This window comes from Anomalospiza imberbis, chromosome 8 (assembly GCF_031753505.1).
Source record: "Anomalospiza imberbis isolate Cuckoo-Finch-1a 21T00152 chromosome 8, ASM3175350v1, whole genome shotgun sequence".
NCBI lineage: Eukaryota > Metazoa > Chordata > Aves > Passeriformes > Viduidae > Anomalospiza > Anomalospiza imberbis.
This window is the reverse complement of record NC_089688.1, coordinates 15,820,620-15,845,813: the sequence shown is the minus strand read 5'-3', so window position 1 is coordinate 15,845,813 and position 25,194 is coordinate 15,820,620. Positions and strand designations below refer to the sequence as shown.

Genomic DNA, 25,194 nt, shown 5'->3' with positions numbered 1-25,194 from the left:
TAGCACAGCCCTGTGGCGTTGCACGAACAGGACTTCAGTGCTCACAAGAATTGAATTACTCTTACGCTTCCAAAACCCACAAACCAACCCAACAAACAAACAAAGTCCACACCCCAAAAAATTAGTAACCACTACCAACTGACCCTCTGTGAGAAAAGTCTATCTCCACATAGCTTTGCCATGGATTTCCACGGGGTGGGGATCTCCCGACTACCTGGTGCTTTACTGGAGTGTTGATCCCAATCCTGGCAATGGCAGAGGTGCTACTTGTCACCTAAAGTCTGCAAACTATCTGCCTTCCCCAATGCTTTTCAAGCAGTGTGCTGAGTGTGTTGCCCGATTTTGGGCTGCCCAATCTGTGCAAGGCTTCTCCTAAATAATTAGGATAATCACAAGCTGAAAAATTTATACAGAAAGCTTATCGCAGGGTCTGTTTTCTTCAGTGCACTAGTTACAACTTCTACCTACAACAGCAGAAACTTGTGAAGGCTTGAAAATCACTGTCGGAAGAAAGGTTGGGTTTATTGTTGTTTTTATTTTGTTCGGTTTGCTTGTTGTGTTGGGTTTTTTTTACTGGAGTTGTGACTGAAAAATTCACATTTGCAGGGGAACGTGTGTCATAACAGTATTTGCACAATAGATCCGATTCTCTAAACTTCAATTTATCCAGCTGGAGAAGTGAAATGCATGTGGATTTCATGAACATACATATACAATTTGATTTGCTCAGAATGTTGAATGCAAAGGAATAGTTATGACAAAGCTGAGATTTCAGACAGTCCTTGAACAAAAAGCACAAAGTACTTAGATCCTTTGGCTCCAGGGTGGTGTCTAGTCTCAATGTTAGTTAAGTGTGTGAAGTTCCTCAGGATCGTGGTTTGGTAATACAATGTGACCAGAAATGTTATAGGTACCCAAAGCTGCAGCTGGTAATGATAAATCCATATAAAGTAGATGCCGAGAGAAAGGTAACAGGGTTCAAGGACTCTGACTCTCTGAGGAGACATTCATTGCTTTAGTATCTACATTTTAGAAAAGAGGAGCTAATTATAGCTCTTTTCAAGCATTTGAGGAGGAATGAGAGGGAGATTGATTGTTTACTGATTGATATAGTTGGGTGAAGCAAAGAGGAAGTGGATTTCCAAGTAGAGAGGCCACTTGACACTTTTACAGTTTGCTCCTATTCATTCCAAGTGACCTGTGAAGTTTTTGAAACCAAGCGACAGGACTGATAGATTAGTGACCTCTGGCAGAAAGTCCCGGCGCACAGCAGGTCCCCTCAGAGCACCTGGTTTATCAGTTGCTTGTGTAGGCTGGCAGTCACCAGTTTTTAGACCAACAGCTGACCCTGTGCATTGCACCAGCTAAAGCGCTGTTCCCACTCGTTTCTGCATTCACGCTGCAACTTATTTCTTTGTATCTACGACCCGGTGGGAAAACCTGGCCAGGGATAATGTTGGTGCACAAGGATTAGAGCCCAAGTCCTCCCTACTCTGCAATGTAACCAGTCCTGAAGGCTGGGGGAGGGAAGAGGTTCAGCCCCTACAATCACCTATGGGGCTTATTTGTGACATTTTTGTCAGGGAGATGACAGCTGCCACTGAAGACCTGCAAATCCTTCTCCTTGAAAATTCCCATGTGTTCCTCGAAGAGAAGGGTTCAAAACCTTAAATAAAGGAAACAGTGCTTTCATGAGCAGCCCTGTATAACAGCAAAAGATTATTTAGCACACAACTCAGTGATATATCTGAGCAGAAAATTAAAACAATAGAAACAAATATATCACACATTGGCAAAAGCTGTCTAATTTACATCTTTTCCTTGTACATCTGATCTGCAGGCTGCCTCATATCACAGAGGATTATTCAGCCAGAAATTAACTAGGAGCCAGGAGGCCCTTTGCAAGGATGGAACGTGCCCCCCAGGGATGACAGGTATGTAGTAATTCAGGTTTTATTGCCTATAATAAGCTTGGATAAACAACTGTTCAACAGCCCCAAAGACCAAGGCCATTTAGACACCAGTGCTTCAACTGAAGCCAAAGGAACTCAAGAATGGTATTAGAAAGATCACTGTTTACCCATTCTTCATGAGCAGTCATTGCTGTCCCTTGGTAAAACCCCAGAGAGCTGTTTCTGCTCAAACAAGGTAGCACTGGACAGGCGTAATCATACTCTGGCATGTCTGAATTCTTTTATAATTGCAGTGAGAGCAAGAACCAAGAATGCTATTTCTGAATAGAGATGGCATACAAATCAGGACACACATAATATTTGGTGTCTTTTTCCTAGCTGAAGTGGTTAGAGAGTGATGTTGCTGTTTCTTATTTGGATAAATTCTAGCCGAACCTCTTTTTGATCCCTCGGTGCTCTGTAGGATAACTGTTCCCCCACCAAAGCTTTCACCTACCCCATTAACAATATTGCTGTGTCTGGGTGGTGAGGGACACTTCCATGTGGAAGAGCAAGCTTCCTTTCACCTCCTAACCCTGCCATCAGGTTTGCACTGTATATCTTGCAGGAAAGAAGTTCATGGTCAAATTTATATCCAGGGCAAAAAGGAGCAGTTTCCACCATACTGTAAAACACTCCTCAGACACTCTCCACATCTTAAGGGGATGCTGGCATGCTCTCACAGCAGAATTACTCTAAAGCCCTTTGTGTCATTGGGTAGCAGTTTCCAGACTGAACCCAGGCAGAGCAACATGCTTCAGCAGCCTTGCTGGCAGCAGCACTTAACAGTTACCTGCTGGGGCACCTCACAGAGGCTCCAGCTCACTCGGAGCTCTAAGTAGCTGCCCCAGACCAGGACAGCTGGGAAGCACAATCCAAGCAGAGAGTACCTGAGTGGATGCCCAAGAATGTGTCTGATGACTCCATGGGAACAATCGCTGCAGCACTCCAAGGAGGCAGGAGTTTGGCATAAGGATGGAAAATCAGGACCCCAGGAGGTATCACCACCAGAAACACATGGGTTTGCAACATTTTTACGGTCCTACTGTTGCACAGCACACTACATTTACGCTCTGACAAACTCTCTCTGTAGCCACCTCCATGCCAAGCAAACCAGCCCAGTGCAGCCATGCCAATGAGACAGAACTTGCCGATCTCGTTTACAGCTGCCACAAACCAAGCTGAGGGGTAAACAGAGATGCTAAGAGAATTCTGAGAATGGGGCTTGTAATCTCAATGCCTGCAACTCTGGCTAAGGCATAAAATACAGTGGGTCCACTATGCCTGGAAAAGGCATACTGTGACCACATAATTTGTTTGCACAACAGGCTTAAAAAGTTATAGGTGTCAGCTGCAGGACTATAGCTGCCTTTCCTGCCAGGGTCACCTCATCTGCACAGGAGGAAGCAAGTAAAACACTTCGAACCTGCGACAATCCCTGTTGGATGGGGATACACGAGCCTAGAAAGCGAGCCGATGTCCGTGGCCCGCGCCGTGACGGGCGGAGGGCAGCCCCGACCCGCTTCATGGTGGTGCCGGACCCGCGCGGTGCCGGCAGCAGCCGCTCAGTGGGTGCCGGTCCCTCGGCAGCACGGACCGCTCGGAGCCACAGTGCTCCCGCCTCCCCTGCTCCTCTCTCCCCAGCTTTGCCACGCTTACCAAGGCGAAATAAGCCCATATTAAGAGGAAATGAAACGGGTTCTTTAAGCGCGATCTTTGTCTCCGCCGGCCACAGGGCAGGGGCTGACGGGCGGAGGCTGAAGCGAGAGGGGCGCGCCTAGGGCAGCCTTACCTGCGAGGGGACAGAGGCAGCCGGAGAGCAGGGAGCGCAGCATGGGGCCGGGCCGGCGGCGGCGCGGTGCCCGTCCGCCGGGGCCCGGGAGCAGGGCGGGCCGGGATGGGCTTGTCCTAAGTATCGTCCGCGCGGCCACTGAGGGGAAGGAAGGGGGTGGCGGGGGTGCGGGTCTGGGGAGGTGTTGGCAGCCGCCGGCTGGCCCCGAGGGGGCGGCCGACTCACCTCTCCTCCAGGGCGCTCCCAGGGTGAAGCTCCGATGCCAGCTGAACATCCCGGCGGCAGCAGCCGCCCTCAGGCACGGGCGGGGCACGGGGGCGGGGGTGCCATCGCTGCCGACCCTCCCCGAGTTGCTGCGCGCCCCGCGGCGGGCGGGTGAGCGGGCCCGGGCTAGGGCATGGCGGGGGCAGCGCGGAGCGGGCAGCGCTGCCGGCGCGGAGGCTGCGGAGCGGCGGGCGGGCGCCCGGCCAGCAGTGACTTATAAAGGGAGCAGCCCAGAGGAATGTATCTCCTGTGGCTGATAAGCCGAGATGACTGGAGGGGTTTGAACTACCTTTGCAACCCCTGGAGAAGAGAGGGAGAGAGAGGGAAAAACAGGACAGCAGAGAAGAAAAAGAAAAATATTTCAGTACTTGCATAATATCAATAAACAACTCCCCTCTCTAGTGACAGGGAAGACTGGAATGTTTAGGGTGGGGAGGAGAGAGAGAGTAAAAGAGTAGAGTGGGTTTGTTGTTGTTTTTTTTTTTTTTTTTTCTTTTCAGGTTTTTTCTTGTTCTCTATTTAAATTGCATGTTATGTGTTCATAATGGAAAACTGCCTTGGTTATCACTGGTGCTGCAGGCTATGGGTGAGAGGGATGAGAAGGAAGTGTCAGGACTCTCCTGGGTGCAAGCTCCCGTGGGCAGATTTGCACTGTCACCATACTGGAGTAAGCTCCAAACATGCAAGCCGAGCATGAAGTCTTCTGGGATGCCCTGGGCACGGTTGAGCCCACTGGAGTGTTGTCTTGGGAAACATGTGGGAAATTACCTCTAGGCTAGGTTTAAGGAGTGAAAGATCCCTACAACACGCAGCCCCATAACCTATATAGGGTCTCTGCTTGCTAAGAGAGCACCAGTCCCTGCATTGCTCCCCCATCCAGACTTCTGCTGACATGAGCACTCTCAGGAGAAAATGTGCTGCTCCACCGGTTAAACCGGCCTAATTCCATGGACTTCAGCTGTCCATAGGATCAGTGGCCCTAAGGAGATCACAGAGTGGTGCTACAAATGCCATGAGCAAGTGAGTGAGAGGGGAGCTGTCGGGGGAGATCAGTCCAGTTGCCCCATAGCTTTGCAGGTGCCAGCCCTCCTGTCCCTCTGCAGCACACACATCAGGTCAAGTATCAACTAAGGTGAAATCACTTTTTGTGTAGCAGTCACTGGAGTTTGCTGACTGGAGCCAGTCACAATTCAAAGGTAGGGTATCTAATTTACCCCTTTTTCCACCGCATTGCTCTTGTATTTAATTATTAATTGCTCCCAAATTTGTGTCATCCACCAAAAGGCATCTTTTCTCCTCAGGCTGGGAGGATTTTACTGCTCTCCCCTTGCTTACCACTGCAGTGAGATAAAGCTTTTGGAGGCTGCATCTGATTCTCTTCAAACACTCCAGGCACCCATGGTGCACCCAGCACCTATTCCTCCTTTTCTGGGAAGCCGAAGAGTGTGGTTTGTTGTGTGGACAGAGCCAAGTTTTCCATGCTCTTTGGGCTGGTGAGAAGGAAAGCTGTAGGTTCCCTTGGGAAAGGAGGTCCCTGTTTCTAGCACTGAGGCAGTGCTGTGGTTAGTGCTGTGTGCTTGGTGTCTGACATGCTGCCATGCTCTGCCCATGCAACCAGCTCGGGCTCTCCTCTCAGATCCCAGCTGCACTGGGCAGACTTAAATTATTAGAGCACCAGAAGAGTAGTGACAGATGCTTTAGCATGAATGCAATAACACAGCCAGTGGAATTCTGGGGACAAAGAATTAGCCTCTCACCTTCAGCTCTGCTGCCCATACACCATTGCAGTCTCCTTTCTTTCTGCTTTTGAGCTCCATTGATTTGTACACTGCTGAGCACACTCCTATACTACCTGGAGACTCTGGGGTTTTTTTTAGTAAATAGTTTGGAGAAGGAAAAAAGCTACAATGCTGATGTTTGTAAATAGCTTCAGCCCAAAGTGTTCTGAAAAGTATCTCATTTGTAGTAAGCAAAGAGTATGATGCTGTCAGAAATTGAAGTTCCTAAGGAGTCTCAAGCTGGCTCTTTCTAAGCTTGGTTTACTCCCTTGTCTTCCACAAATGCTTGAGGCCAACAGAAATGACTGTGTTACCAACTATAATAAATGAAACAACCCACTGACAGTAAGCTTTTAAGAATAAAACATCCCCTGGAATGTGTACAAGTACTCTAGCTGTGGGCTAGAGCAAACATGGAATGAAAATGGCTGGCAGTGAGCACAAGACTTCAATGCTCTAAGTACTCTCACAAGAGGGTGTGTTTGTGTGTATGAAACTGATAATTAAATTGGAAATGCCCTGTGTTGACACAACATATGACAATGTTCAGAGTCTAGAGGGCTCCACAAAGCTGTTATTAGTTGTTGCATGTGATTATTTTTGTCTACACTTGGAAAGTTTTAGTAGTGAACTTTGTTTTAAGTATTTTTTCAATTCAAGTTTATTTGCTATATTAGCATCAAGATGTTTTACTTTAATAGCTTAGCACTGAATCAGAAAAAAACATTTGCATGCTTAGGACTTTTATGCCAGTGTAAATGCATCTACCCAAAGGGAGATTTTACCATTTTGTGCTTGTATTATGAACAGTGGTGAAACCTTCCACAGGGTGGACACCACCAAGCTTGGTGTCCAAGCTTGAAGAAAGCACAGAAAAGGGAGACTAATTATTAATGTGCTTTTGTCTAAGCCTTGTGAACCCCCTTGACATGGGAAAGATCATGTTCCCTGTGTATATTGAACCCAGTTGCTGCTGTAGTACAACAAGGAAGGAAGATACCTCTATCTTGCAGCTTCATCTCTTGTCTGGCAGTGAGAGTATTATCAGATCTCACCATTAATTGGGAGTTTTGAGGAAGATGGACTCCTTTTCCTTAAAGTCCAGCTTGTTAATGAGGGGAGCGTGGGGTGCTGGGGCTGAGCTGTACATTGCTGTCTTGAAGCAGTGCACAAGGACGGGAAGGAACCAGCCAGGCAAGGAAACAGACTTGGGACAGCCTGGCCTGGGGACTGGGGGCACTGTGGCTTTTGGCCCACACTACATCTGCCCTTTCCCTGCAGCTGCCAGTCCTTGTGCTGGGTCTCCTTCCCATTCAACCATGTGCTGAGAGTGTGGGATGTGTTCTCCAAATATTAACTGGGCAGGAAATTCCCTCTTGAGCTGCAGAGGATGTAACAGGAAAAGAAAAAACCTCTTAGTCAGCATCAACTTAGATTTTGATGGATGCATCAATTTCCTCAGTCACAAGAAAACTCTCCACCCAAAGAAGTCCACAAGTGTGAAAAGGTGTTGTGTCTCTGGATCCCCTTGGTGTACAGCTGCATCCTGTGTTTCTTGTAATCTCTGTAAACTTGGAGCTTCTGGAAAGCATCTTCAGAGCAGAGGGTACTTCTCTACTGTGGAGAAGTCAGGCACCAAGCAAGCACCTTGGAGCTGCTTGCACCAAGGAGGGTGGGTGAGGGGATTGGGCAAGGTCTGTTTGTACTATAATTCTTAAGTTAGATGCCTGGAAAGCAAGAGAGATACATTTAGTGGTTACTCCTAAAACTATTGTGTTGTTTGGGACATTGTATTGTTCCCTCATGCCCCAATTACTACTGTGCAATCCCAGATCTTTCATAAAAATGACTGCTACAGTGTCCACTGAGATGCTCTGCAGTTGCAAAGGAGGATGCCTGTCAAATGTGAGCCTTGTTTCAAAAAACTCCCCAGAAGCCAAAATATGCAGTAGCAGGACAAATCCCTGAGCAGGTGCAGCTCTGCACAGGTGAGGTGTCCCGGCTGGGAGAGGTGTTCCTCTGCTGTTTGGCTTTAGGCATGTCCCACATGGAAATAACTTCATCTCCTTCTGCCACAGTTTGTCTGGGAAAACAGGATTTTTGTAAGTAGTTTCAGGGCCCATCTTCTTTAAGTTGTGCAGCCCCCAAAGCACAGGATTTCTCATGCATGTAAAAGGTCTCTCCACCTGGCGTGAAGTATTCATGGTGACAAAAACCACATTCCAGTATCATTGTCACTGTGGTTTTCACACTGAAGCACACAATGAAATAACTGTCAACCTTTCATCATACATACATATTAGAACTTGTTTTCCATCCCATTCTCTGACCCCTTAGTTAAAGGCTGGATCTGGACAGATTGCTTGATTACCTCCTGATTTGTTTTGTACACCTGCAGCATGGCACAAAAGGACTCTGCAATGCTGACTCAAATATGTTTTCTTTCACTCTGGTACGAGCAAGGTTTTGGGATGTAGCATGCAGAGGGACACTGGATATCTGTGTGACAGTGTGGGAAAAGGGGTGGATTTAATGTCGTGTTATGGGGGTACTCCCCAGCAGCTGAGAAAGGACAGGGAAGACATGTTCTGTGCAGCATCCATCAGGGTTGTCTTGGACCTGTGCCCAATGGCTGAGAAAAAAAAAGGGTTTTTTCTCTTTTAGGTTTTAGCTACCTTTGCCCGATCTGCCATGCCAGCAGTGCAGCGTGAATGTCATTTAAGTGAGGACTCGCAGCACCTTCTGCATGAGGGTCTCAGTACTAGCCTGGGGGTGTTGTGGGGCTGTTGCCTTGCCGAGCCCGGTGCCAGGCAGGGTGTGGGCAGGCATGGCTCAGGGGAGCCCGTGCTGCCTCAGCCAGCAGCCCCTCACCAGAGGGACAGGTCAAGGGGGAAAAAAAAGAGGTGTGGGTTCAAAGAGGAATTGCATGATAATTGCATTCCTGTAAATGGAAGTTTCCAGAAGACTCCAGCTTCCTGTGAAACAGTTCTCTTGCTAACTTGGCAGTGGCCTGCATGTGTACAGCTTGTCCAGGTGAAGGTTTAGGGTCACATAAGAGGAAGTTGTTTCACTGCAGTGTACTTATGGTGCAAAAAATAGCTTATTGGGATAGTGAGCAGTTCTTGACTCTGTTAGAGGTAATGTGTTAACTTTTGCAAATCTTGTGTCTTGCTCCAGACACTTGGCATAATCTAAATACATTTCAGTTTTTACTCTTCCTTCACTTAATTAATGCTTATTAACACTTAATACTCAAAATGTGCAAACCCTGCCTATACAAGCAAAACCCCTCTGCATCTTCTCTGCCTCTCTTAAGGATGCAGCTGCCCCAGGCAATTCCCCAAACACATGAGCAGGAGAAAAAGTTGCCACCTAGCTCAGCACCAGTTCTGCTTGTTGGTCCACCAGCCTTTAAGAGCAGAGAAGGCTCAAATGCCTGGTGTGTTTGGATCCTGGAACAGGTATGTGGTCCCCAGTCCACCCTGCAGTGAAAGGACCCTGGTGAGCCACATAGGAAGCAGCTGCCTAGAACTCTGCCCTGGGAAGACAGGGTCAGTGGCTTGCCAGGCACATTACTTCCTCTGGTGCACAATGGAAGCACCTTTGTGCTCACTGAGTTGGGCTGAAGGGCTGACTTCAAAAGATGTTAAAACAAGTGCTTAAACTCAGTCACTGCTTCCTAGGCCTCCAGAGCCAGGACAGTTCCCCTCACTTTCCTGTCGACTACCTGCCCTCAGGGTCCACATTTTTCTCAGCCAAGGGACAAGCTGGCGTACCTCATCAACACCTTCCAAAGGCAAGCTGGGCTGCATTGTACTGGGCTGTGCTGGCTGCTTTCTGGGTTATGGCACAACCCAAACCCTCTGTTTTCCTTCTGTGATGCTTCAGGCTGGATGGTGGCAATGCAGGCACCTCAATGGGGATCCCCATCAGCAGTTCCTCACCCCACAACACCCACACCCCTTTCCACCAGTGGTTTTAGGTCAGGTGTCTAAGACCATATGCACCAGGTCTCAGCCAAGAGAGGACGGTGCCTGGTTTGGGATGGGATGGGCAGCAGAGCAGTGGTGAGCACCTTGGGGCCATACACTAGTGAGGCAGTCAAGTGTGGAGGAAGGAAGACAGAGGAGTGGTGCTGGAGAGCTGGTAAATAGCAGGAAAAGTAGGAGAGGTGGCTGAGGACCAGTGGCAACAAGGAAGGAAAGAACAAAGCAAGCAACCTGAGCTGGGTGTGAGGGGGAGTTGCCTTACTCTTCTGCTAGGACCTTGGTGTCCGGGGGGGTGCCAGTGCGTTGCTTCTGTGGCCCTGACAAAGGACAAGTCATGGACAGGGTCACTCTGGAAGGGCAGGATACTTTCATGTTCTGCTTTGTCATGAGGAGACTTGTAAAACTAGATGGTAATCCAAGGGACCGTGACAAAAAAGAAGATATGAGGGAAGGATTGAGGAGTTTTCCATCATGAAATTGTGTGAAAAGGTGATGAGGAGTAATTCAAAAGAGTGCTGCTGTTGACCTGGGCTTCCCTTTTCACTCTCTGAGGTGTTAACAGGCCTGCAAAGCTCCAGCCAGGCCTGGGCTTGACCTGGTTTTCCATCCCTATTATGAATCTGCCCAATGCAGAAAAATGAGTACCCTCCACCCTCGCTTGATCTGTTGCTGGGAAGAAGTCAGGCTGGGCAGGGTCTGCCAGGCATGTTCCAGCACTGTATCCTGGCCCAGAGATGGGGTGTGAGAGTATCCAGAGCATCCCTCAGCCTCTTTGCTCCTTTGCTTTTAATGCCTGGAGAATCCCAGTAGCTGTGAAAGTGCTGTTTAAACCTTGCAATTAACGGGGCTGAGGGTTTGGCAATCACTGCTTATTTACCTTATTGCAAACGCTGCATCACTGTAAATGTTGCAGTTGCTTTAGTTTGGAAATGCTCACTCTCATTTTAGGACAATCCGTTTCAGTGGAGTAGAACAGAAGAGTTACATGTGACTTGCTAACACATCACCAGAGTTTAAGTACAAGTAGCACTTAATGAGATCCTGGACAATTTGCATTGCTTTTCCCCTGAATATATGTGCACTCACCAGTAGAACTAAATCTTTTTCTTGTATAACATGTCCTGAATGTTTGAATGTGATAGTAATACTGCAATATAAATGTCATTTTGATTAAATAATGGTTTCTTTGCTTGAACAGGATAACTATCCACCCAAAACACAGGGAGGAAACTTTAGTTAATAATAAAACCCCCACCAATTTCAATAGAGCTATATTTCACCTTAATTGCACTCATAATTGCACTTTCACAGTTTGATTACAAAATTTACTGTTTCTTGCTTGGAGGGGGCATACATTGTTGTACACCTTCAAAAAGAAATGGGAACAGAGGATTGTTGACATGCAGTATGTGAGCCTGGATTTCCCCCATTCAGTGAAATGATGGAGCTCACTTGTTCCAGAATTCAGCGGAAGCACTAAGAGTTGCCACATGGGATCACACTAAAAAAAGATAACTGTAAGCTTGGCCTTGAGCAGTGGTTGTCAGTTCCTGTGGATCTGGCTGCTCCAGTACTGGGGAGGAGTAACTGAGGAAAGCAGGCTGACTGTTATCAAATTTAAATATACCGCATGAGATCTGACCTCCACTGGTAAAGTATACAGGGGCTTCCCAGGCTGAAAAATGTTGAAAACAACTGTTCTTGATGAGCAGATAGGTTCAGTAGTCAAGGACCTGTCTGGATGACCTCAGGACTTTACCAATAGCACGTGTTTCTGAAAGCCTGTTATTTAAAAAATCTCTTGCTGAAGCCAAATCAATGCTCTTCCATTTGTGTACAACTCTGATATCCAGTTCTGGGGTGTGTATTTCCGCTGGACATCCCGGAGGATATCTGTGGCTCCACTGTTTGTGAACTGAGGTTGGTAATGTGACTGTGGATCTTACATCACAGTCTGTGTGTGACTGTGTGCAGCACCAGGTGACTGCTGCTGTGGGTCCCCACATCTGGCACCTCTTCATGTGACAGAATGGGCACAGGAACTCAGATATGGCACCAACACTGAGATGCTCTCCCTCCTCAGCACATTGGTTCAGTGTTCTTTGCTTTTCATCTCAATAGCTGAGAAAAGGGGAAAAAAAACCCCCCTTTTTCCCTTTTGCAAAGCTGCCTGAACATTAAAGTTGCGAGTCTGTATTAAACTGTTTATATGAGCAGTATCTGACCATGGCTTCCCAGTGTAACTAAAGCAAGTCTGTTGTGAAGAGACATTTCTTCCCTTCCAAACCAACCCCACAGCAGGGCTCTTCTATGTCTAGATGGGAAATGACAGTATTATATTCATATTCCCTCTGTTCAGATCTGATCTTAGCCCACTGTAAAAAATTAAATACTACCAAGAACTTTCAGGGGTTGGGACCTTTGTGATTTTTATCTTAGCAGTGCTATTTGTGCTTTTATCTATAAAATTCTATTTCTGTTTGTATGCTTGTTTAGTGTGGGATGACTGGAGACAGTCTGTTGCTTTACTGCAGACTTCCCTGCACTTACTAATTTAAGACTGCTGCTCAGACTGAAATTTCCAGGTTGGCTCATGATGAATCCATAGTCTATATACAGCACTTGGGAGATATTTCCGTATCCTGAAATAACAGGAGGTTTGTGACAGATCATTTCATGACTTTGTGGTCTTCTGCGACTCATGGGATGGAGGACAAATGTCACCAAACTATTGTACACCAGAACAGCCACTGCATAGCTATTCTTTTTGAAAGTCAACACTTGAACTGACACGCAAGTTTCCATGCCAAGTAAAAATAATGGACATATGTATTTTTTGTGGTTTTGTATAAAGAGATCTTTTGCTGGTACCTTCCCTAGAGTCCTTGGTAGTGCTCTTAAAAAACCAAAAAGAAACAAAAACAAAAATAAACAAAACAAAACCCCCCCAAAAAACCCTGACCTCCAGATGACCCAAGTTTGAAACTTGGCAAATTAAAGTCTAGTAGTGCAGTTTGCTTGCTCCCAAGATAATTTCAATGTAAAACAACAGGCAAAGACACAACAAAGTATTGTTCCAAGTTTGCAAACTGAATCAATCAAGTTCCAGTCCATCAAAATCAGCAGGGACCAGCCTTACCCTTGCCCTGATAATCTGCACTGTGCAGGTTGAGGAGGTAGCAGGAAACCAGGGAAGGGCTCGTAAGAGCTGCAAAAGGCTGCAGAGCAGATTTCAGGTGAGCTTGGCTGCCAGGGAGACATCAAGCTAGAGTATGACTTTTCAGCAAAGGCTCTACATCTGTTTCAGGGATATTTAAAGTAATATTTTCAAAGCACACCATTACAAAGAGCCCTCTTGGAAGAGCTGGCTTCTCATTTTACTGCCCAAACATGCAGGCTAAGCTGTTCTGAAGACCTAATTCTGTTTGTGGCTGCTGAACTGTTTTAAAAGCCAAAGCCTTTTTTCATATAAACACCAAACTGCCTGATGTCCAGTCAGGTTTGCAAGATAAGATAAGAGTACTTCAGTGAGGAATAAGTGGAGGAGATTTTATGGAAACTGTGTTACTGTAAATAGATAGAATCAAGAAGAAGGGGGGTTTGTGTGGTGCTGTCAAGAGCAGAGGAAGATAGGGAGTGAATACATATTTTTTTAGAGCTGTGGCAGAAGACAATGAATGGGAGGTGAGAGTTCCCCCACCCTGCTCACTGCAGTGGCCAGGAACCCCATGGCACAGGTCTGAGCAAGGAGATCTGGAAGCCAGTGGACGGCAGCAGCACAGGCTCAGTGTTTCAGAGGCAAGCTCAGAGAGTGATGAGAGGAATGGAGGGAATGTGATAAGGCTGGGGGAGGATTCAGTAAGGGAATGAGCAGGCAAAAGGAGGGGCTGTGGGAAGTCAGGAGTGCCCCTTTCCACTGTCTCCCTGTTTCCCCATGCTGAAGGCAGGTTTGGGACCTTCAGCTGAAACAACAGGGAACTGCTGTACCGAGGAATGTCCCTGTTACTCTTATGGATGAAGAAGATATACTGACTAGTGTCCTTTCACCCATCCTTGATGGCAGGAGTGGGGGACAATGTGCTGCCAGCAGTCACTCATCCTGGCCACCAGGAACCTCAGAAATAGCAAGACTTTGTTGTCATTATCCTTGTATTTGTAGGTGACTTGGCCCAAGCAAAGACAAAAGATGGTGGAAATCCCTAAGCTGCTGTGGATATTCCTGTGAAGACAGAACAGATCTGCAGGATCATACTGTAGAGGGTTTTTTTTAATGGGGAACTCTTGCTTTTTGAAAAGATGGAACGGTGTAATTCCACAGTACAGAAAAAAACTCAGGGGATCACAAGTGGTTGTGCTGGGAAGCTGCTGAGCTGTGCTTGGTAGCCAGGGTGTTCCTGAGTGCTGAGGGCAGAGCAGCCACAGCAGTGCACCCTCACTCCACATCAGATTTGGTGTAACGTTCCTGGCTCCAGCACTAACCCAAGTGTCTGCACATTCTTATCAGCAAGACTTGCAGGTAGCATTACATGTTTGTCCACTTGGAATAGAAATATTCCTTAACTCTGAACACCCCTGGCCTTTCTCTTCATATACTAGTCTCTGTGGGTGGACAATAGATTGATATATTTATATTTGACCTATATAAATTCCTGCCTGCAATGACTCGCAATCATCAGAATTCAGACAAAGGCAGTTAGAGAAAATCCATCATGGCACTCATACGCATGAGCTTGTAACTCACTTGCTATCCTAACACATGAGAGCTAATGACCTGGCAATTTTGATATATGAACATAACCTGAGCCCTATACCTGAACAACTGAACATTTTCAGAGATTTAATACATAGTTGGATTGTGTAGCTCATTAATACTTTGAGAAAACTCTAGGAGAAAGAGAGGTGATCTTTAAAGCCATGGGTGAAGAAATAGGGATATAGGACAAAGTTAGACAAGGTAGACAGTTCTAGTTGGTAGCTGACTGTGTTTTTTTAGGATATTCTTTGTCATAGAAATAAACTTTTATGGTTAATTGATCAGTCTTAACTGCTGATCTCTTGCAAGCCATCATACTTGTAGCTGAAAGCTCTAGAAGGATGGTGTTGACCTCTCAAAGTAGATCAGACTTCTCTGCTGGCACAGAAAATATTATGTGGAAAGAATTGTGGTTAGCAAAAGATTTTGCAATGTCAGTAGTACCCAGAGGGAGGAGGAGGTGGAGCTCTCCATGAGTAATATGAGGTTTGGTACCAGCAGGTTTAAGTATCTCAGATAAAATTTGTGATTTCATCCTGGTATTTTGGTGAAGACCTGGACACCCTGCTTTCTTCTCACAAAAAGAAAGGATTAGTCTTCCTTCCTCTGTTACCAAGATGCTGGCCTCCTGTAAGGGAGAGCTTTACCTCCCTGTTCTTGGTGCATCCCACAAGCCCCCCAGCAGACCAGCCTCCTGATTCTTACAGTGGTGCTTCCCAGACATCTCTTCCTGTTTTGAGTTAGGCACATCTTGGGCAACCTCTACCTTTTCACAACCACCCTTTTCCTCAGAACACTTTCCTCCCACCACTTACAAACTCTGCTGCAAACCACACTAACAGGGGTTTAAGTCAATGTCAGGTGGGTCTTGAAATGCCACACCTGTCTGAGAAGCAGGCAGCTGAAATCTGTTTGTGCTGCATCAAAGGGTCATGCAGATGGATCTCAGTGGCACATTTTGATTCAGCCAGACAACATGCTGTCAGTTTTGAGTTGGAGGAGAAAATGGCAAGGAGCCTGAATTTATTAGTATTATTAGTCTGCCACACTTGGCAGACACTAACTCTTCCACAAAGTATCTGTTGCTAGAGGGTAAGAAAATATACCTGTTGAGTTGAATGGGTGAGGTGCAGAGATAGTGCCAAGAAGCAGGACTTACACCAAGACAGTGCAGAAACCAGCATAATGTTCTTGGGTGAAAAATTAAGTCTTTTTATTTAAAAGCATCTAGCAATGTCCATGACTTACAGGCCCCTCTTCACCTGGGCACTGAAGTCAGCTGGTATTGAAGAGAAAATTGTTGGCCTGTTCTAGGCAGGAAAATGCAGCTGTGATGCTGAATGTCTGAGAGCTCTGGGAAAAAAGTATCCCAGCATATGGAAGTGACAATATTTTTCTACTGCTGTTTCACCAGTAGATCTCAATGTGTTTTGAAGCAGTTTTGAAGAAGCCTCCAATGTTATTTCCACTCTTTGTGGGGAATACAAAGTTCAGGTACCTGAGGCACTTGGAAGGGAGGGTAGTCAGGCATTGTAGTAAACCTGCATAAACTTTACCTTCTTTAGGAACATGATAATTAAAGCAAACATACAGACAGCTTCTGGTTGGCATGGGATCTCAATAAACTACAACCAAAGTACCTGCAATTTATTGCTGTGATTATGAGACCGTCATTTGAGTGTAAGAGTAAGACTTGTACAAGAATGGGGTTTTTTTTTTTCCTGTTTACTTCTTTCTACCATGTGAAAACTAGGGTTTCCAATTAAAAAAAAAAGTAAGGTACCAGTACAGCTGGCAATGGCAATAATTCCCTGGGCTCTCAGGTTAGTCTTCATCTTTTTGGAACCTCTGCCCTCATCAATCATGTAGGTGTAATCAGTGTTCATATTCACATTCTCATGAGTTTCAGGGGAAATGAAGTGTCACTTCAGCTTTTTTTCCCCACAAATCTTTGGTTTTCTCACCACTATCCTAACAAACACTGAAATTAGATCATTAAACCTAAATGGATGTGTTCGGTATTACTGCAATACAAGTAAAGACAGTTTCAACACAGCATTAAAAATATGTCACCTTCACTGTAGCATTGTACAGGAACTGACATGACTTCTTATTTTGTTTGCCCATGGAAGGAAACTGTCATTTTCTTTGTTAAAATATTTTTCCATTGGATGGAAATAATTACAAGTGGAACAAAACAAAATGTTTTGATTAAATACAGGGCTGGTCTTGTTTTTTCCAGTAAATGTTTCATGTTTTCAATTCTTTTCCCCCTCTCCCAGGGATAATATAATGGATAGTTAGAGATCACCTTCCATCTCAGAAGATCCTAGATTCCACGGGGATCCCTTCCTTTGCCACTGGAATTTTGGTACCCATGAAGCAAACACCAGTAAGTAATTTATTCCCATGGGGTACCACAGTGAAGGTGAGTCATCTGCTGCAGAGCAGGGGAGTTTTCAGGAGACAAGACTCCAGTTCATCATTCATGCCAAAACCAAGGGTTTAACATTGAAGTGTCAGATCTGGCTAGCCCATGGCAGAGGAATGAAAACCAGCAGCTGTCTGAATTCCAGGGACAGTGCTGGGAATAGCTGCGATGAAACAAAGTCCCACCAACTTTGATCTTGGATCTCCTGCACAGGATTAAAGGAATAACTGAGTTTGGGCCTGAGGCACAGACATTTGGGGAAGCAGCAGGGGGAATTTGCTAAGTTTTCATGGGAGTTTACTAAGCATGTGAGGGTAAAGCAAAGATAATTCTTTTTTATCATCGCAATCCATTCCTTTAAACTGTGAGTGCACTTCGAAGCCCCAGTGAGATCACAGCAAAGACATCAGCAGACTTGCAGTGCTCTCTGCATGGTGCTCTGTTGTTTGGGTTGAAGAGGTGATGTTTTGTCCTGGATCAACTTTGTAAATAAGGGTGGAGCAAGGCAAGATTTGTTAGTGCAAATCCAAGTATTTTCCTCATCCCTCGCTTTTTCCAAAGTTCGATGAGATCGGTTCATATACCTGCCATTTCCCTGGGTTATGAGCAGCTGCCAGAAACCCCTCTGGCTGCTGCCAGTCTGGCTTAGGACATCTTTGCAGGAGTGGCTCCAAGACAAGAGAGTGCAGTCCATCCAGATACAGCATTCAATCTCCACTATTGTCAGAGCAAGGAATCATATTTCCCTCACCCCTGCCCTCCGGTAAAAAAGGCAAATGTTTCATGAAGGTACCATTATAAGTCTGCTAGAGTTGTCTTTGCAGCCTCTTTCTCCTCCCCAAACTGGAATGTGCCTAAGCTCCTTCTGGTCTGCTTATTCCTTTTTTCTAGCAGCCCTTGGGGAAGGTACCTAAAACCTTTTCGTAAACATTATTTATGGACTCAGAATGCCAGGAACATGTCTCTACAAATAGTCTGCACAACATGTCCTGAACCCTCCTACTGGTACCTACTTATGTCAGTCCCCAGTGCTCATATTTCTTTGTCTTTTTGCTGTAAGCCAGATTTACTGATGTGGGAGTAAATCTGAACACTACTACAGTGACTGATAAGCTGCACTCATATGACTTGCCCAGCAGTGTCCCAGTTGTTTGTGGTTCCTGGTTATTCCCGCTTAGGTCCTAGGGCCAATGTTTAGTGTTTCTGGAAGAAACAGAGGTCAGGTGCTAGCCCGGCAGTGCCTGTGTTACATTGACAGCACCCTAGGATGCACCACAGAGGTGAGCTCCCTTGATCTATAGTGCACCACCTCTTACCTAGCACCAGTGATGTCTGCATTATTTAGATGTACATGGGTGTTCTCCCCATGTACCCAGCACTAAGGTTAAATAAAGAACAGGTTTGTACCAGAGAACCAGCTGTATGTACACTTTCCCTCAAAACCACTTAAAACCTTTCCTTTGGAGGAAAATAACTGGCTTTGTTAGTAGTTCTGCCCATTCAGGATCAAAACTACAGCATAAAATCTTCTGAAAGAAGCTTAGTGGGTTTTGCCTCTTCTCTTACCTAAAAGAAAGAGGGAAAGGCTGCTCTTTAACACTTTTATAGTGTTTCCCATTCCGTGTGAATCTGGATTCTTTATAAATGACGTAGATCTTGGTCTCAATATAACAGTATTAAAGGAAATACCTCACTTCCAGTCAAGAGTTTAAGACAAAATGGAAAACAGTGTGTTCGACTGCAACCATAGGGCAGGAACTGCTCTGGGCAAGAATTTTGTCTGGGTGCAAACATTAACTACTCTATTATTCAGTGAATACTACGTGACTCTTAATGACTGTAGTTGCACAAAAATTGCAGTTTTACATTTAAATCCAAGAGCAGTATCTCACCTGCATAGGTCTTGTAGTTTATCCTGTGTTGTTTCCATATTTGGTTTGTACTGTAATAATTTCTGTGACTTGGGGGTTAGAAAAGCACAGCATCACTAGGCCACCACTTACCATAGCTTGTCTTCTGTTCATCCCTTCCACTGAATCATTCATTCTTGGGCTGTACATCCTGAGTGGATCACAGCAGAAGCTTTCATCAACAGCAGACTCTAGACATGCAAAAAATTTCTGGTGAAATCCTGAGAATTTTGACAGAAATTTGGTGAGGAAGGAATATACTCTCATGGGGCAAAATCCTCAATGGGTTCACTGAGGCTGGGATTCCATTCACGTATCCTTAACAGGCCATCTCAGTCCCTCTCCAAGGCTTCACCTACAGGTACTCCTAAAACACTGTACTTCTTGGTTTGTCTTTAAGGTAGTTTCTGTTTTCTAGACCAGTGCTTTCTGAATGCTGGCAGAAAGGATGTGGCTTGCTGACTTCAGACAAGATGCCAAAGCATGCAGAGGAGTATCTACTGTAAACAATCTCTTAGAATTCATTTTAAAAGGAAAAAGGGATATGGGGAAGAAAAACAAAATACTTAGAGATGCTGACTTGCTATCTATCTACAGTCATCCTCCCTTGCTGGTGATTAATCATCTCCCCCTTTGAGCCCAACAGACCAGATACACACATTCCTCATTTTCTCTGTTGATGGAAAAATTTGATTTTTGGCATACCTTTTGTAGGATCCAAAATACCTTTGTGCTGTGGTGAGTGTGAGGAAAGGGAGTTTCACTTCTCAATAGATATGCTAAAAGCATTTATTAAGGGCTGGGCTCTTGACTCCACCAAGGTTGCAGGGAGCCATTTGTGGCTGCCTGATCCCACATCTCTAACACATGCTAGACTTACAGGCTGGAGACTCTGTGTCTGTGTATCTGTTGCCTGTTGCTGAAGACCAACATATTCTTGCATAGTGGAAGCTGCTTGTGAGTCAGCAAAAACTAAGCATGGAGGAATCAGAAGGAATGGTATTTTAAATGAGATAGTAACTTTACTGTCTGTGTGCTGTGAACTAAGTGAATTTTTGTCCTATATTGCAAAACACAAATAAATCACATTAGTTAGTACAATTGCAGGCAACCCTTGTACCAAGTAGACTCCAATTCACAATGTGAATGTGAATCTAGCCCTCCTGTTTGCTAGGGTTAAACCATGGGTTTGCTAATTGTGCAGCATTTCCTGATATTTGTAATGACAATGAAATAAGTAAAAAAAGATTAGCTGGTGATAAATACTGTAGCTAGCTCAGTTCTGAAGGAGTTACCAAAGGCAAGACTGATTGTCTCATGCAAACCAGCTGTCATGGGATCCAGCTGAATCCCTGCAATCAAAACCCACAAAAGGAGATGATTTATTACCCATGGGCAGTTTTGTGAACATTGTGGTGCTCTGATCACTCTCATATCATCACTACTGTGTTTGCCTGTGCATATATATCTCCCCACTCTGTGCTCTCAACCTCTAGTAAGATTTCAACATGCATGTTTGGTATACATTGAGCTCACAGATGTTTGTGCTCTTCCTTTGCCTGCCAGCAAAAATTTCACAAGGAGTGTTTGTTTTTCAGTGTGACTTAGAGGGCCTTGTGTCATGTGACACTCAAAAATGTAATCATTCCTGGTTAGAGCTGACTCTGTGGGGAGAAGCAGGGAGTTGGCATGTTCAAACCAAGGTGAGGACTCCCTGAGTTCACACCTCTGTGGGTTGCTGTGCAGCACATGCAAGGTTGCAGCCTCTAATCAGCTTTTCCAGATCCCTTAGTTTGTGAATTCCCAACATCCAGTGGGTCACACGCTGCAGTTGGTGGGATGTTAGGCTCTCCAGGCTTCACTGGCAAATTGGCAAGAGTGATGGGCAAGTAGCAAACTAAAGCACGGACGAATTTCTGGCCTCTTCCTCTCTGCCTGAGCTGTGACATTTTAATTCCTTGCAGCCACAAGCAAAGAGGTGATTTGCGTACCAGGCAGGAGCTTTGTGCAACATGGTTAGATGCCTTCCAGGGTTTGGTTCCACCTTACCTTCCTGGGGTGCCTTGAAATGAAGTTGTAAGCTCTGATTCTAGTATGCATACATGTCAAAGGAGATCAGAATGTAATTTTGAAGCAGAAGGTATTAGGTCTCATTGTGCATGAATTTGGTGCCTGTGTGGATGCACAGCCACAAACCATTGGAAAGAGTCAAACAATTATGGGCAGAGAAACTAGAAGGGGATTTTGTGAGAGTTACCCTGATGTAAGGCAGGGAACACATTGCTGACAGAAATTATGCTTGAAAGATTTGGACTGTCATTTCTCAGCAGATGTTGTTTTGTCAGCTACAAGCAGAGATGCTGAAACATCCAGACCTGGTCATGATGAGAAAACATAAGCAATCTTTCACATAATATATTTATAAAAGTTGTGTATTTAAACACCAGTTTAAGAGCTTGCTGAAACTTACATGATAATTAGACTTATATGGTAATTATTTTGTCACTTTTGGGGATCTTTTAAGGAAGGATCCTGACCCTAAAGAGAACAGATTACCTGCTGAAGGATAACATCCCACTATCTCTCCTCTTCCCTGACAACCCTAATCCTACTCTGTCTAGTCCGGGCTGCATGCTGCATGAGGAGCTAGAAACCTGAGAGCTGTATGCTGGAAATCTTTGGGATGTTGATGAACAGAATGGTGGGTGGTATTATTTAGATGTCCTTGTAAACAAACAAATAAAAGCTGGATGGCCACAGAGGTTTCTGCCTCCCTCTGCATACTCCACCCTTTGCCTGGCAGTTATGGGGGATCAGTTTCTCAAAAGGTCAGGTTGGAAATCAGTGTCTCAGGAGTTGCTTCACATGTGATTCAGCTCCTGGTGACAGGGATATAGCAAATCTGGAGGAAGGCTGCCCCACCACAGTGTGATATTCATGTCATTTGGTGGCATGCTTAAGTCCAGCTGTCAGCAAATGCCCATCCTGCAGCTCTGCCTGCTGGATCAGAGAACTGGATTGCCTACTAACACAGAGGGGCTGGCACACAAACACACTCCACTGATCAACACATCATGTGTATTTCAGGTGCACAGGCTGCAAAATCAAGCTTGCAGACAACAGCAGTTTCTTGGAGACTGTGCAGCCATCTAGTGTTATTGCATATACAGCATGCTGGTTGCTTGCCGATACCTCAGACACTTCCCTACTTTTTTCCTACACATCTCCCAGCTTGACGTATAATTTGTAGTTACAGGAGTTTTAGTTAAACTTGCCAATCCACTGGACTTGATCCCTGAACTTTCTGACCACCTGAAGATTGTGCTCGTGGATGGAGAATAGAATCCTGCTGTACTATTTCTTTTACTCATAACAACATTTGTTTCTATGAAGAAGAACAATCAGTCTCCTTGGCTTCTACCTCTGTGTTTTAGCAGTCTTTAATTCTTCAGGAAACAAATAACAACAATGGGGGGAAAAAACCCGTTAAATTTTGAACATCAGTGAGCAGGGATCTACTGCTATCTGCTGGAGTGTTTTAGGGAGCTTTTTCATTTCATCCGGAGTAGGAAAGCTTTGTATACATATCATGAGGGAATAAAACAAGGACAAAATAACCTGAATTTGTGTGTCTCACTTTTCTCATCTAAAGAAAACCATCTTGTTTCAAAGTCCCAGCTTCCTCTTTGGTCATCCAGCAGACAAGGAAATTAGTACAAGGAACTACTTTTATAGTTTGTAGTAAATTAATTAGGTAATCTGCAGGCAAGGAGCATGATGAAATGACACACATTCTTGTACTGCATACCAGAATGACAAGTAAAATTCAAAAGTGACAACCCAGGGTTACTGTGACTTAGCAGCAGCCTCTTGACCAACTTGAGAACAGAAATGTCTTGGTTTACAATCTGCATTTTTCTAACTCTTATCTGCTCTCTTGCATTGTAATTTCCCCCAGCCCTCTCTGTGCCACTAGCTTCATCTTTCTCTGCACTTTGCATTAGACTATAGAAGCGTCCAGGTGTGTTATGAGGGACTTCCATCTTCTGAAACAAAAGTTGATGGACCAGTGACTTTCTGCACTGCAGTAATAAGCACTGATTAATGAGGTAAATAAATTGCTTCTGGATAGAAGCTACATGTTACAACTTCTTTGCTCAGGCAAAGCAGTGAATGAAGATTTATGCCATGGAGACGTATAATTTTTGGATCCTTCTACACTTGTGGAAGGTGCTCTCAGCTCTACCCATTTCATATATTTTGCTGGAGAAATAGCCCTATTCCAAATTCCTAAGAATCTATCCCATGAACAATTTACTAAAGGACTGCCTTATTCCCCTTGTTACCTTAGGCTTTTAATATCAAATACTGATGTCTCAGTCTTGAGAGCAGTTGGAGAGGAGCAGTGACAAGCAGCACATACTCATTCCACAGTAGTGGAATCTGGTGGATCTGGAGGAGGATGTTTCTTGACATCACCTTAACTCACTGTGCTAAGCCAGTCTAGTTGCCCTTGTCTGCAAGACTGGACATGACTCTTTTGCACACTCCCCTTCTACAAGTCTGTCTATCTGTGGGATGTTAAAAACAGACAATGGTATGTGTCCAACAGGTTTCAACCACAACTGATTGATCTGGTAGCATTTATCTGAAATATTTTTTTAAAGGCATATTTTACAAAGCTTTCGCTGCATCATGTTTTGCGAGTGTTGGATATAAGAATTTCACCAAAGAGTTGGCTATTTACCTTTCAATCAATTTTTTTCCTGATGACTTTTAACAATAAACAGGGAAAATAATATTCTAGACCTAAATTACAACTAGTTGAACACAGAAACACCCTGCACACAGAGGCAAATAAGAGCTCACAGAGCCCCTCTCCTGCTGCAGGGCATGGTGGGGGGTCCGTGGGACATGGATGTGGATGCAGCCACGGAAGCTGTGATGGGAGGGAGGATGAGAGTCCCTGCACAGCAGCACAGCCTCTCTCCGCAAGAATGAATGGCAATCGTGCTGCTGAGCCACCCACAGGGAGCCACAATGCCACTAGCCACAGGCAAATCCCTTCCCATCCAGAATTGCTTGCAGACAAGGTGTTGGGCAGAGCAGGAAATGGCTGAAACAAAGCCATCTCATTTAAGTGATAATCTGAGGTAAGGTGGAGTACGTGTGTCTCACAATTCTAAAAATGGTTTGAATGATGTTACAAAATAACGTGTATGGACACAGGAGTGAGATGGAACATTTGCATTCTATTACGTATTTTACTGAGAGGTTTATTCTCTTTGGATGAGAACAATTTTTGGGAAGGAAAGATTTAATGGTAGTTTTTTATTTAAGTAGTAAAGGTGCTGTCATTCATTTATCAGATAAAATCTTTGCAATTTTCCAAAGTGCTCCTTAAGTCCTAGTGGCATCTTCATCCCTGCTTCCTGCCTGCAACAGTGTTGAGAACCACGGCAGCCACCATCATATTCCAGCTTGGATGCCTTTCAGTGGTCATTTAGTTGATTTTTCTGCTTTAATGTTATAGTTTTGACAGCACTTTAGGTTTTACAGAGTGAAAGGTACCATAGAAAAGAAGTTTTTTTTTTTTGTTTGTTTGTTTATTCACTATGATGTCTTGAGAATATTTGCAAGTGAAACAGAGGCTTGAAAAAGGTGCATTTGATTGCCACCATGCCTATAAAATAAATATTTGGGATTAACATTATTCCCTGTTAACATTCCCTCAAACAGATGCAGAACCATCTCCGGTTAACCTCTGAACCACGGCTTGGAGAACAGAATCCTTTTTCCATAAACCACATTATCCAGAATCAGCCTGTCAGGCTTTGGGAATGAGAAGAATGTCATCTACCTCAGTAATTCCTAGACTTGTTTGCCTTTCTTTGCTTCTTTTTTCCTCCCCCTTTCCAGGTCTCCTGGCGCAGGTCGCCATGTGCGTGCAGCAAGTTTAAAACAGCGATTAGTTTGACAAATAGGCGTAAACAATTACCAGCAGAGCATCTGAAGCGATAAGCCCTGTTATTTTGACAGCTTGTGTGCTATTACGTGGAGCGAAAGCGTTTGCTCGTACTGCTCGGGCACCGGCAGTATTTACGGTAACGCAGCGCCCGGGTAGGTTTCCCGCCGGCCGGGCTCCGTGCGCTCCCGTCCGGGTTGCCGGCGTTCCGCTGCCCTCTCGTGGCACAGCCGGCGGCCTCCAGGGCCATGTCCCGCTCTCCAGCTGCCGGTGCAGCGACGGGCACCGGCGGAGGGGAGCGGGACAGACCCGCAGATCCATCCGGCTGGGGAAGTGCCCCGGGGCCATCGCGTCCCACCC

At 45.2% G+C, this 25,194-nt stretch overlaps 1 protein-coding gene and 1 long non-coding RNA gene across 9 annotated transcripts in view; one reads left to right on the top strand and one right to left on the bottom strand.

Moving 5' to 3' along the window:
* Positions 1 to 4,173, bottom strand: part of LOC137477984 (uncharacterized) — a 31,301-nt gene extending 27,128 nt beyond the window's left edge. Inside the window, exon 1 of one of the 5 annotated variants that reach the window (XM_068197446.1) lies at positions 3,970 to 4,173. In XM_068197446.1, the coding sequence (XP_068053547.1) occupies positions 3,970 to 4,018 (49 nt within the window). In that variant the 5' untranslated portion in view covers positions 4,019 to 4,173. Of the gene's footprint in view, positions 1 to 3,744; positions 3,916 to 3,969 lie in introns of those variants that run through there. The other 4 variants (XM_068197447.1, XM_068197450.1, XM_068197448.1 and 1 more) reach the window with 4 other exon arrangements.
* LOC137477988 (uncharacterized) lies at positions 536 to 24,909 on the top strand. Of its 4 annotated transcripts, none has more exons than XR_011001329.1 (4): positions 536 to 1,934; positions 16,811 to 16,920; positions 19,196 to 19,371; positions 21,957 to 22,250. It is a non-coding gene; the product is annotated as an uncharacterized lncRNA (long non-coding RNA). The 4 variants fall into 4 exon arrangements; XR_011001331.1 differs by having other exon boundaries at positions 538 to 1,934; positions 19,288 to 19,371; XR_011001328.1 differs by lacking the exons at positions 19,196 to 19,371; positions 21,957 to 22,250 and adding exons at positions 23,221 to 23,466; positions 24,789 to 24,909 and having other exon boundaries at positions 540 to 1,934.
* The last annotated feature ends 285 nt before the right edge of the window (positions 24,910 to 25,194 follow it).